The 13,010-nt window shown below is 39.8% G+C and overlaps 1 protein-coding gene across 1 annotated transcript in view; it reads right to left on the reverse strand.

Annotated features, from left to right (window-relative positions):
* Nucleotides 1–418: 418 nt before the first annotated feature.
* LOC139274141 (retinol dehydrogenase 10-like) overlaps nt 419–13,010 on the reverse strand; it is a 95,472-nt gene continuing 82,880 nt past the window's right edge. The window contains exons 4-5 of the mRNA XM_070891187.1: nt 11,140–11,271; nt 419–4,785 (exon numbers count right to left, since the gene is read on the reverse strand). Coding sequence (XP_070747288.1) covers nt 4,662–4,785; nt 11,140–11,271 — 256 coding nt within the window. The 3' untranslated portion in view covers nt 419–4,661. The remainder of the gene's footprint in view (nt 4,786–11,139; nt 11,272–13,010) is intronic.

Consider the following 13,010-nt stretch of genomic DNA (forward strand, 5'->3'; position numbering starts at 1 on the left):
CTGGCTCTTATAGCAATAGATGCAAAACCCAAAACCTTTGACCAGTTCCATTACAGCACTAGATATCAAAGGCTAGCAATGCAATAAAAGTGAGACTGTAAATCAGTTATGCTGTTTATTTTTGAGCACCCACAGAGCAAATCTTTGCCTTTCAATTTTATTGGAGATTTTCTATTGTTCAGGACCATTAAATTGGCTTAAATACACTGGAAACCATATAGTAGTGTGCTTAATATATCAAAGCTAGAGACTAAATATTGTAAGGGAGCTAGCTATATATCTGGAGGACTTACCGACCTTCAATATTTCCATAAGTTTATAAGACAATTTACAATTTAAAACTGGTATCCTGTGCTACATCAAATGTTAAGCTACACAAATAATTCAAAACTGGCAAAGTTGACAAAGTTAGGTTTATTTAAGAAAGTTCATAATCAATAAATGTTGAAAAATTCTATAGAATTCCATCAATATTGTGCAGTACCATGACATTTAAAAAAAAATCAAAAGACATTGGAGTAAACCATATGAAGGGAATAAAACTTAGTTACGGATATATCCTGAATGTTTGGAACTGAAGGGGATCATTTCAAGAGACAGATAAAACCAAACATTTTGAAGTGAACTCATTCCAGAGACAATGCAGAGCGTTCCAAAGTTACTATGGTTTTCATTTTAACCAATATTGCATTAACTTCTTGCAAACTATACATTTGAGATTCTAAACAAATACAAGCATCTAGAATGTAGACTACAGAATAAAGCTGGGTCCATGAGCACCAACAACCAATGCAGCTATACTATTCTATCATGAAAAGCAACAACCTTTTCCCAAAACATCTGGAGTAACATGACTTCTCCTGGATTCCAATAAATTAGTCCAGAGCATGGTGGAAATGGAGTCCAAGTGATAGAAAGCAAGCAAGATATAGGGATTTTAAAAACCATGAGCTGAAGCATTTGCCAGTAGCCTATTCAATATTAAATGTGGAAGGGCTTGTAGGTGCATATTAAAAAAAGACAGTGTCTTCAAGTGAAACTATTAAGTGCTTTGGAAAGAGAATAAAAGCCGTAGAATTAAGTAAATTTCAGAGAGTCACAACCATTTCCAGAGATTAAGAGTTGTCCAATTTTGCAATTAGAAATGTTGACCCAATTAAAAAGGCATTTTTTTTTTTAGGGATAGTTGAAACTACTATGCACCTGAGGTCCATACAATGGTTATTCTATAACTTGCTTACCAAATGTGTAAAGTTACTAAGAGAGGAGAGGACTGTGCAACTAATCAGAGGAAGGAGAAAGAGAATTCACTCTTGCTTTCTATCGATGCATTGAAAACCCAGTTTTGCCTTCCTCCAAAAAACTAACTCCATATTCACATTGTAGGAGTAAAATGTGTGTACGTCTGTAGAAGAACAACTCAGTAAATTGCCAGCCCATTTTAAACCTTGCTCAAATGGAAAATAATTCAGCATTGTGCAAAACAGGCTGCCGATTTGCTATGAGCACTTTTTTCCCCAATGGCATACACCAATTTCACCAAATCTTTAATGCTCATCCAACTGAGCACGACAGTAAGCATAGAACAAAACAATTAAAGGTCAGAAAACCCCAGCATTATTTATTTCCTTATCAGTTCATTTTGGTACGGTATTTTGGCATCAAGACAATAGAAAATTGGCTATTAGTCGTTAACCCAAACCACAAATCCAACATTCATATACTCCTTTCTTCTTTGTCTAGCAAAGCTCATTATTGTGAAGAATGAGAGAGGTTTGGATTTGAACTGATGGACTCCACTTCCTTTCTTCCACATGCCTATCATGAAAACAGCTGCTAAACTTAAAGGCTTAAAGTTAAGATCACAAGAATCTTTTTTTAAATAAGAGCAAGTTACAAGTACAGCATGTAAATTTTTCTTAGCTAATGCAGCCTGAAGGTACATATATAGAAGTTACAAAATAGAAAGGCTGTTCAGCCTAACTAGTCTATAAGCATTTACTCTCCATCTGAGCAAATAATCTTAAACACATTTACCCAGTACCTCAGTCACTAACCTGGAAATTAATTCCACAAACTCAACTGTGAAGAAGTTTCTCCTGCCCTCTGTTTTAAATCTACCACATTTAATCATGTATCTATAGATCCTTGTTCTTGGCCTCAACTACTGAACACAGTCTGCTTCCATCTATCTTGTCCCATCCTCATTCAAAAAAAATGCCCCCCACAATCTCTGTTGTTCTAACAAAAGTTACGAATATCAAATCTTTGTCAATGCATTTTATTGCAACAAGTTTCAAATTAAATGCATACCTTCTAGCAGCCAAATAGCATGATAAATGCCTCCATAGCAGAAAAAGCAAGTTGGCAAGCAGCTGGCCCTTATTGAACTACACCTTGCCTGAAACTTAAGCTTCTTTAAATCTCACTCCATCTTCCATTAAAGGTAGGGTCTGTAGTCATGGAAGGGTCATAGGTGGCAAAGGAAAGACTTTGCCCCTATATAACAAAAACACATTTAAAAGTGGCCAAGAGTGTAATATAGTTGTGTGAAGTTTCTAGATCACATGTTAACAGAGCACCTGTATCCATATGCTGGATCACAGATCGAGAGGAGAAATTTGCATATTGTTCCTATTGAGATTTACAATTTTTAAAAATAGAGCGACTACTACTAACGAACCAGAAGCTGGTGCCAACAGAAGCTGCGCAGAATCGTTTTGCGCATCCGCAACTACTTAATTAGCTATTAAGATGCAATGTTTGGCATTGGAAAAAAACCTATAGTGACTCCAAAACGATCGGTCGTCGAGGCTGCTAGCCAATCAGAACATCGGAGGCCTGTCTTTGCCACACCAATAGGTTATGTTGACTTGCTCAGTCTTGCATGCTGCCAGGGCAAATAAAAACATTTTTTAAATGACCAAAAATGTTTTTCCCCCCCCAGTAACATCAAATAAAGAAATACTTGGATTTATATAGCACCTTTCACAACTGCAGGATGTCTCAAAGCGCTTTACAGCCAATTAAGTATTTGTGTGGTCACTGTTGTAATGTAGGAATTGCGGCAGCCAACTGGCGCACAGCAAACTCCCACAAACAGCAATGTGATAATGACTAGATTATTTGTTTTTGTTAATGTAATCTTTCATTGTTTATGAGGTACCAAATCTCTAGCAAGGAGGTGAAAGATGTTTATGGAGTGAAACCCAAACCACATTTTTTAAACAACTGTCAAAAAAAAACCTTCGGTGCTGCCTTTCCCCAGAATTGTTCTTATTATATCTGTATGCGAACAACCAAAAAAAACACAAACTGTGCATGCGCAGCTGCTTCAACTTCGTTGGCAGCAGTCGCTGCCTTTTAAAAAAGAGGACGACAGAGAAAGAGAGGGGGGTAGGGGAGAATAAAAGGGTTTTAGCTAGCATAATAAATCATGGACCTACCCAAAATTTATGGAGTTCAGTTAAGAAAATGAGGATACTTCACAAATTCTTTCAATGTGGTTGTCAATTGGAGAATGTTTGTAGTTATTAATTTCAGTGGTAGTGTCTTGTAGGGTAGTGTATTTGGGCACAAAATTCTCTTGAAGGCCATAAAGGTTTATTTAAAATGGTGGGAAGGGTACTCTCTGGCTTATTTAACCAATAGAACACCCAACTTGTATGGCTGAGACGTTTGATCACAAAAGCCTCATTCCAATGCAAATATTGTTTCCTCAATACCAAGCACCATAAAAATTGTGCACATCTTTTGCATCTAAAAATCACATTTTAATTAAAAACTTCTTTACAATTACCTATATTACTAAAAAAAATTTAAGACTACAGACATTGGTCTTCATATAAAGTGACCCAAGATGCACAAAAGACATGACTTTTATAACTTGATGTTAAACAAATTTAGATGTTATACAAATAGATATACAAAGGAGGTAGAAATTTCAGGTTTTTAAAAATGGACCACGAATCCACAGAAAATAGGACAATATTTAAACTAGATTCAAAAAGGCACACTAATGAGATTTTCCTAAAAAAAAAGGTTCCACATGCTGAACGGGAACAGGTTTGTTCTGCAATTTTAAACTGCAAGATCCATTTGGAGTAATTTGCAGTGTTTCATAGGGAAAGTAACACAGAATTACTGCTACAATGCCATGTTCACAGAATTACTTGGGGTGAACTGTGGGAGAAGTTGTCAATAATTACAGTGCATTTACTATTTAAAAAGTTATAATAACTGGAATTTTCTAAAGTACTGCACTTACCCCAGTCTCTAGTTGAACATCACATACAATACAGCTCTAACAGCAAACACACAAATGGCATTGCTGAGTAAAAGTCAAATGTTAAACATATCAAATCTTGCTTTGTTCAGTTGCCATTAAATGTGTGCAAGTCTAATCACTAGAAAAATTATACAAAAAGATTGGCATAATACATTTATCTTCTTGTGACTTGTTCAATACACAGGTACGGTAATAATTGCTTTATCCACAGTGATCATGGAAAGCTGAAGTTTCACAGCCATTTGCCAAGAGTGCATCACTCAAGTCACTGCTAACACTCATCGTTCTGAATTGTATGGAGCTGTTGACAAGTTAAATATTGCATCCACTTCTGTGAGGTGTCCCAGTGCTGGATGTAGTAAGCAGTTTTGCTTTAGATTTCATTTTTGGCTTCATTGTTGTTCAAAGCCTGTTTTCTCTCAGCAATAAATGGATACATGCATTTATCCGCTCCCAAAAAACGGTACATGCAGACGACAGCTTCCCATGGCATAATGCTGAAAAAGAAGAAGAAAGTGTGTTTTTTTATTTAAAAAACGCAATGTCCCTCTTAAGGCTTACTAAATGAACAATGGGGGCTCAATTTGCATCTGCTAAATTTAATATTTTATTTTAAACAGTCATAAGTGAAACTAGTTAAACCTGGTCTTTTAAAAGCTCAATTTTTAAGTGCCAGAAGAGGATGTGATCATGCAGGATAAATATGTCGCTAGAACAAGCTAGATCAAATGAAATAAGCATGATTCTAAATGGATTAATAAAGAAATAGAAACAAAAAATGGCCTCTACAGACAGACCAGACAAACAGACATAAGTAAAAAGTGATCAGAAGTGCAAAGAAACAGCTAAAAAAAAAGGTAGGTGCAGCTGCAAAGCAGGACAAGAAATTCTCAGTACAGGTAGAGTGTCCGAAATCCAGAAACCTCGGGACTGAGGCTGTTCCGAAATCCAGAAATATCCGGAACGTCTTTCCGACGTCCCAAATCTGGAAACGCACGGGCTGAGGTTCGGGTATTTCCAGATTTCAAAACTTCTTTCGGACGTCCCGAATCCGGAAACATGGTGTCTACATTCAAAATCACTAGATACTGTCTACTCAGCGCAGGCAGTAAATAACCAAAGTTACAACACAGAAGGAAACCATTTGGCTCACCCTGACCTTACCAGCCAGTCCTTTGGAGAATGCACATCTGCCACTTCGTGGCTGCCCCTCACATTTGCATTAAAGTGCTCAAATTGTTTAGCATTGATGCCCAGGATGGAGCTGTTTTATACACCCTAGCCTTCACCTGGACATTTGTTCACACAGCCTACCCCTCCCCCCACCCTCACCTTCCATGGCTTGTATGTAGACACCTTAATTTTACTGAATCTCATGATATTGAAAATCAATTCAGGTTTTTAATTTTTTTTATAATAAAGCCAGCACAAGTGAAATGCACTAAATTACCACCTCCTCTTCTATAAAACTTTTAAGGCAGTCCATAATAGCTAGAAGAGATTGGTGACAAGTTTGGCAACCAACCACTCCAGGACCTATCAACTATGGAGGAAAAAAGCTTTACAGATTCTGAAGGAATCTTCAAGCACACTAGGATGGCAAAGTCGAAGACCATGTGCTGAAGGTTCATCAGAGCATTCTGCTTTTCTTTCAATTGTAACCTTTGGCAGATGAACCAAATCATAAAATCCTTACTCCTTCAAATGAAAATGACTTGAGGTCCATTTTCCAGATAACCACTGATCTGGTAGTTTCTTCCTTCTCCAGATGCAGCACGAGGATGACAACAACATCCCTTTAGCAACCATTTTGCAGCACAGATTCACATTCACTATCCCTCCCAAGCACCAGCTACATCATCCAAGGATATTAATGAGGAACAGGGGAGAACATGAAAGGAGCAGAAGCAGCTGGTGGGACACAAAGAGGATGTTGTTTAAAAGGATCAGAAGGCATCACCTCTCAGCTAAAGAGCCTGGGGGCCGACTGTTCCTGAATTGAAAAGAATAAATGCTCAGAGATAAAGCATTGGTGCAGAGAGAGAGAGAGAGAGAGAGAGAGAGAGAGAGAGAGAGAGAAAAAAGAAAGAGTGTGTGAGTGCTACAGATGGTAGCTCAGGCAGAAGTCAATAGCATGCACTGCACATTGAAGGACATTCAACAGCATCACAGTCCTGGAAGCTCCAGGAACATCAGCAGAGACCCCAGTGACCCCAGTGACCCAAGGGCAGTCTTTGGTCACAGAGCAAGGATCCTTGTAGGATGCAGAGGGGCCTCTGGGTGACAATTTTGAAAAGTTTGATGATCAGTTGCAGACAAGCATCAGTACTTTGGGTTATTGGATCTACCTTGCCACAGATCAGTGATTATGCAGTGGCAGCATTGGTGTTATGGCAGGAAGGCACACAGGTGTTAGTGCGGTTTTAGAATTGCAGCACATGTGTGCCCTCCCACCAACCCCATCAAATGCCAGCACAAGTGACAGGGTCAGATCGGCAATGCAGCAGGGCTATCCAGGTGATGAGCATCATGTCTAGTCAGTCTCTTGACTTATAGCAGCCAGCGATCTCTCATAGGTCACTCAGGTATGATCTAGGATCAACAGTTAGAAACATAGAAAATAGGTGCAGGAGTAAGCCATTCGGCCCTTCGAGCCTGCACCGCCATTCAATATCATGGCTGATTCCCTCAGTACCCCTTTCCTGCTTTCTCTCCATACCCATTGATCCCTTTAGCCGTGAGGGCCATATCTCACTCCCTCTTGAATATATCCAATGAACTGCCATCAATAACTCTCTGCGGTAGGCAATTTCCCAGGTTAACAACTGAGTGAAGAAGTTTCTCCTCATCAGTCCTAAATAGCCTACCCCTTATCCCAAGACTGTGTCCCCTGGTTCGGGACCTCCCAAACATCTGGAACATTCTTCCTGCATCTAACCTGTCCAGTCCCATCAGAATCTTAAGTTTCTATGAGATCCCCTCATCCTTCTAAACTCCAGTGTATAAAGGCCCAGTTGATCCAGTCTCTCCTCATATGTCAGTCCCGCCATCCCGGGAATAAGTCTGGTGAACCTTCGCTGCACTCAATAGCAAAAATGTCCTTTCTCAGATTAGGAGACCAAAACTGAACACAATATTCCAGGTGAGGCCTCACCAAGGCCCTGTACAACTGCAGTAAGACCTCCCTGCTCCTATACTCAAATCCCCTAGCTATGAAGGCCAACATTTGCCGCCTTCACCACCTGCTGTACCTGCATGCCAACTTTCAATGACTGATGAACCATGACACCCAGGTCTCGTTGCACCTCAGATAATATTCTGCCTTTGTTTTTGCCCCCAAAGTGGATAACCTTACATTTATCCACATTATACTGCACCTGCCATGCATTTGCCCACTCACCTAACCTATCCAAGTCACCCTGCAGCCTCTTAGCATCCTCCCCTCAGCTTACACCGCCACCCAGTTTAGTGTCATCTGCAAACTTGGAGATATTACACTCAATTCCTTCATCTAAATCATTAATGTATATTGTAAAGAGCTTCTATAAAATATGTGAAGAGAAAAAGATTAGTGAAGACAAACATAGGTCCCTTGCAGTCAGATTCAGGTGAATTTATAATGGGGAACAAAGAAATGGCAGACAAATTGAACAAATACTTCGGTTGTCTTCACGAAGGAAGACACAAATAACCTTCCGAATGTACCCCCAATACCATGTGATTTGATTTTGCACACCCAATCTCTTGTGTGGGACCTTGTCAAAAGCCTTTTGAAAGTCCAAATACACCACATCCACTGGTTCTCCCTTGTCCACTCTACTAGTTACATCCTCAAAAAATTCCAGAAGATTTGGCAAGCATGATTTACCTTTCATAAAGCCATTCTGACTTGGACTGATCCTGTCACTGCTTTTCAAATGCGCTGCTATTACATCTTTAATAATTGATTTCAACATTTTCCCCACTACTGATGTCAGGCTAACCGGTCTATAATTATCTGTTTTTTCTCTCCCTCCTTTTTTTTTTTTTTTTTAAAAAGAGTGATGTTACATTAGCTACCCTCCAGTCCATAGGAACTGATCCAGAGTTAATAGACTGTTAGAAAATGATCACTAATGCATCCACTATTTCGATGTCCACTTCCTTATGTACTCTGGGATGCAGACTATCAGGTCCTGGGGATTTATCGGCCTTCAATCTCAGTTTCCCTAACACAATTTCCCTCTTTATAAGGATAGCCTTCAGTTCCTCCTTCTCATTAGACTCTCGGTCCCCTATGTTCCTTGCAAGCTTCCTCTTACTCTATTTTCCCCCTCTTAATTAAACCCTTAGTCCTCCTCTGTTGAATTCTAAATTTCTCCCAGTCCTCAAGTTTGTTCCTTTTTCTAGCCAATTTATATGCCTCTTCCTTGGTTTTAACACTATCCTTAATTTCCCTTGTTAGCCACAGTTGAGCCACCTTCCCCATTTTATTTTTACTCCAGACAGGGATGTACAATTGCTGAAGTTCATCCATGTGATCTTTAAATGTTTGCCATTGCTTATCCACCGTCAACCCTTTAAGTATCCTTTGCCAGTCTATTCTAGCCAATTCACGTCTCACACCATCAAAGTTACCTTTCCTTAAGTTCAGGACCCTGGTTTCCGAATTAACTGGGTCACTCTCCATCTTAATAAAGAATTCTACCATATTATGGGTCACTCTTCCTAAAGGGGCCTCGCACATCAAGATTGCTAATTAGTCCCTTCTCATTACACATCACCCAGTCTAGGATGGCCAACTCTAGTTGGTTCCTTGACATATTGGTCTAGAAAACTATCCCCAATACACTCCAGGAAATCTTCCTCCACCGCACTGTTACCAGTTTGGTTAGCCCAATCAATATGTAGATTAAAGTCACCCATGATAACTGCTGTACCTTTATTGCACACATCCCTTATTTCTTGTTTGATGCTGTCCCCAAACTCATTACTACTGTTTGGTTGTCTGTACACAACTCCCACTAGCGTTTTCTGCCCTTTGATATTCTGCAGCTCCACCCATACAGATTCCACGTCATCCAGGCTAATGTCACTCCTTACTATTGCATTAATTTCCTCTTTAACCAGCAACACCACCCCACCTCCTTTTCCTCTCTGCCTATCCTTCCTAAATGTTGAATACCCCTGGATGTTGAGTTCCCAGCCTTGGTCACCCTGGAGCCATGTCTCCGTGATGCCAATTACATCAGATCTGTTAACTGCTGTCTGCGCAGTTAATTCGTCCACCTTATTCCAAATACTCCTCGCATTGAGGCACAGAGCCTTCAAGCTTGTCTTTTCAATACACTTTGCCCCTTTAGAATTTTGCTGTAATGCGGCCCTTTTTGTTTTTTGCCTTGGGTTTCTTTGCCCTCCACTTTTACTATTCTCCTTTCTATCTTTTGCTTCTGCCTCCATTTTATTTCTGTGTCTCCCTGCATAGGTTCCCATCCCCCTGCCATGTTAGTTTAACTCCTCCCCAACAGCACTAGCAAACACTCCCCCCTAGGACATTAGTTCCGGTCCTGCCCAAGTGCAGACCGTCCGGTTTGTACTGGTCCCACCGCCTCCAGAACCGGTTCCAATATCCCAGGAATTTGAATCCCTCCTGGTCCTGCCCAGGTGCAGGCTATCCAGTTTGTACTGGTCCCACCTCCCCCCAGAACCGGTTCCAATGTCCCAGGAATTTGAATCCCTCGCTTTTGCACCACTCCTCAAGCCACGTATTCATCTGAGCTATCCTGCGATTCCTACTCCGACTAGCACATGGTACTGGTCGCAATCCTGAGATTACTACTTTTGAGGTCCTACTTTTTAAATTTAGCTCCTAGCTCCCTAAATTCGTCTCGTAGGACCTCATCCCGTTTTTTTACCTATATTGTTGGTACCTATATGCACCACAACAACTGGCTGTTTAACCTCCCTTTTCAGAATGTTCTGCACCCGCTCAGAGACATCCTTGACGCTTGCATCAGGGAGGCAACACACCATCCTGGAGTCTCGGTTGTGGCCGCAGAAACGCCTATCTATTCCCCTTACAATAGAAACCCCTATCACTATAGCTCTCCCACTCTTTTTCCTGCCCTCCTGTGCAGCAGAGCCACCCACAGTGCCATGGACTTGGCTGCTGTTGCTCTCCTCTGATGAGTCATCCCCCTCAACAGTACACACAGTTCAACCATCACAGTGGCACCAGGGTGGCAATAAGTTGGCATGCATATGCGCATATAGAGGTTGTGAATAATGTACCTGCCTGCTTCTACCAACTGTTAAAAATGATAATTAAGTCAAGCAGGCACCATTTCCATCCCAAAGTTGCATACATGGCAGGAAATATAGGCTTAGGGTTCCTACTTTGCTCAAATGGCTTATTTAACATCTTGTGCGCACACTTGGTCAGTACAATTGGCTAATTAGAGAATTCCTTATCTACACTATTTTGAAAGAGAATTTTGTAGTATGATCCATTACCGGTATTCTAAAAGTCAGTCTGCTGTGGCATCACCTCAACGTCAAGTGCGCAATGGCTCAAAAATAGAGAATGTATAGTTATGTTTGCCACAGCTTTACTCCTGAAGAGAAGGAAGGAATTAAACCTTGAAGTAATGTTACCTGCCTCCAAAGACATGGACATTGCAACCCTGGAGGTGGTGCTTGGTGAGGTAATGAAAAAAATGGGGTGCAAGCTGGAATACTCGTCATTGAAATGTTACACTTTTGCAATCTCTAATCATGCAAACTACTACTTTTTATATTCCGAATCTTTAAAATCTAGGTTGTTGCACATCGCTGGATTAGCAATTACATTTGTTTCTGCTTATCCCACTTACCTCTTCATAAATGTTACAGTATACATTAATCGAGGTGTACAAATCATTGGCTGGTCTGTGAGGATGGCTCGCATAGCTTCTTTCACACAGTACTCTGGTTTCAAAGGCGGAAGGAAGGGCTCAAATTCTTTCCTGTAAGATAAAAGAAAAGTCCTTTTGATTTTTATACAAAGATTAATCTCAAAATTCATGCCAACCATGTATTACTAAACTAGTACAGCTTTTGCATGAGCAGGTAGGTTATTCCATACAATGCAATTATAGTTTATACTAATTGCAATATTAGGGAAAGGGGAAGGCAACTAGCCTACAGGTTTAATAACCCTTCAATTTTAGGAATGCCCAGAGCTAAAGTTTTACTTGAACACTTATCACCTGATTGGTCTAATCTAGACCAGACATCTAGCTGTAGATTTGAAAACGATCACTTCGTAGCATTTCAACTAATTTCAACCATTATTATTGCAATAAAAAAAGCACATAAGTAACAGGATCAAGTTTCAATAAATGGACTACATACACAAACTACAGAAATTTTGAGATCAAAAAAACATTTACCAAAAAAAAACATTTACACTAAGGAAACCAGTGACTGAAAAAAACAGCAATTAAAGAGAGAGGCTTGATTCACAAAAATCTCAAAAAAAAATACATTTAACTTTCATCTCCCCTTCACCTTTTTCCCACCACACTGAAAACCTTGGATAGTTAAATTGGTATAAATTTAAGGTCTAGTATTTAACCATGTATAAAAAGAATGGACAATGCTTTCAAGACCAATGCTGAATAAAGTTAAATCTACACAACAGATCTGCTCAAAAGCAAATTTGCAGAAAAAAGTTTAAGGCGGCATTATTTTAAGTTAAATAGGGGTTAATGCATTAAGAGCCCTTTAGAAAATTTCCCAGTTTATCAGTAAAAAGTACCTTCTGAAATTTCATGCAAGAAGAATAGTCAGTTATTGCACTTTTAAATAAAACGAGTGAGTCATGAGTGTGTGAACAAAATGAAAGTTCCTGGTTACCAGTACTATAACAATATTCTTTTATCTTATCTTTCATTTTTGTGGCTTGAAGTAACAAAAATTGTTTCACAACCTGAAATCCTGCAGCAAACCAAGCTTTTAGTAAGACGTCAACACAACTGTCTTTCAGCTATAAATAATGTCACACAATTACCAAAACATACATTATGGAAAACTGAACCGTTTTCAGCTACACCTTTATTCCAGAATGTCACACAAGGCTTACATTTATTAAACATTGATGTGTCAGATTGGCTTGGTTGCTAGCATGCTCACCTCTGAAACCAGAAGGTTGCAAGTTTAAGACCCAGTCCGGTACCCGAACACGTGAACAATGCAGCACTGAAGGGGAAAAAGTCACTGGTGGGCATAGTTTATAGGCCCCCAAATAATAACTTCACGGTGGGGTGGGCAATAATCAAGGGAATAGTGGAGGCATGTGAAAAAGAAATGGCAGTAATCATGGGGGATTTTAACCTACATATCGATTGGTCAAATCAAATTGCACGGGGTAGCCTGGAGGAGGAATTCATAGAATGCATACGGGATTGTTTCTTAGAACAGTATGTTACAGAACCTACAAGGGAGCAAGCTATCTTAGATCTGGTCCTGTGTAATGAGACAGGAATAATAAACTATCTCCTTGTAAAAGATCCTCTCTGAATGAGTGATCACAGTATGGTTGAATTTGAAATACAGATTGAGGGTGAGGAAGTAGTGTCTCAAACGAGCTTAAACAAAAGGGGACTACAGTGGAATGAGGGCAGAGTTGGCTAAAGTAGACTGGAAACACAGACTAAACGGTGGCACAATTGAGGAACAGTGGAGGACTTTTAAGAAGCTCTTA

Source organism: Pristiophorus japonicus, chromosome 1 (genome assembly GCF_044704955.1).
Source record: "Pristiophorus japonicus isolate sPriJap1 chromosome 1, sPriJap1.hap1, whole genome shotgun sequence".
Taxonomy (NCBI): domain Eukaryota; kingdom Metazoa; phylum Chordata; class Chondrichthyes; family Pristiophoridae; genus Pristiophorus; species Pristiophorus japonicus.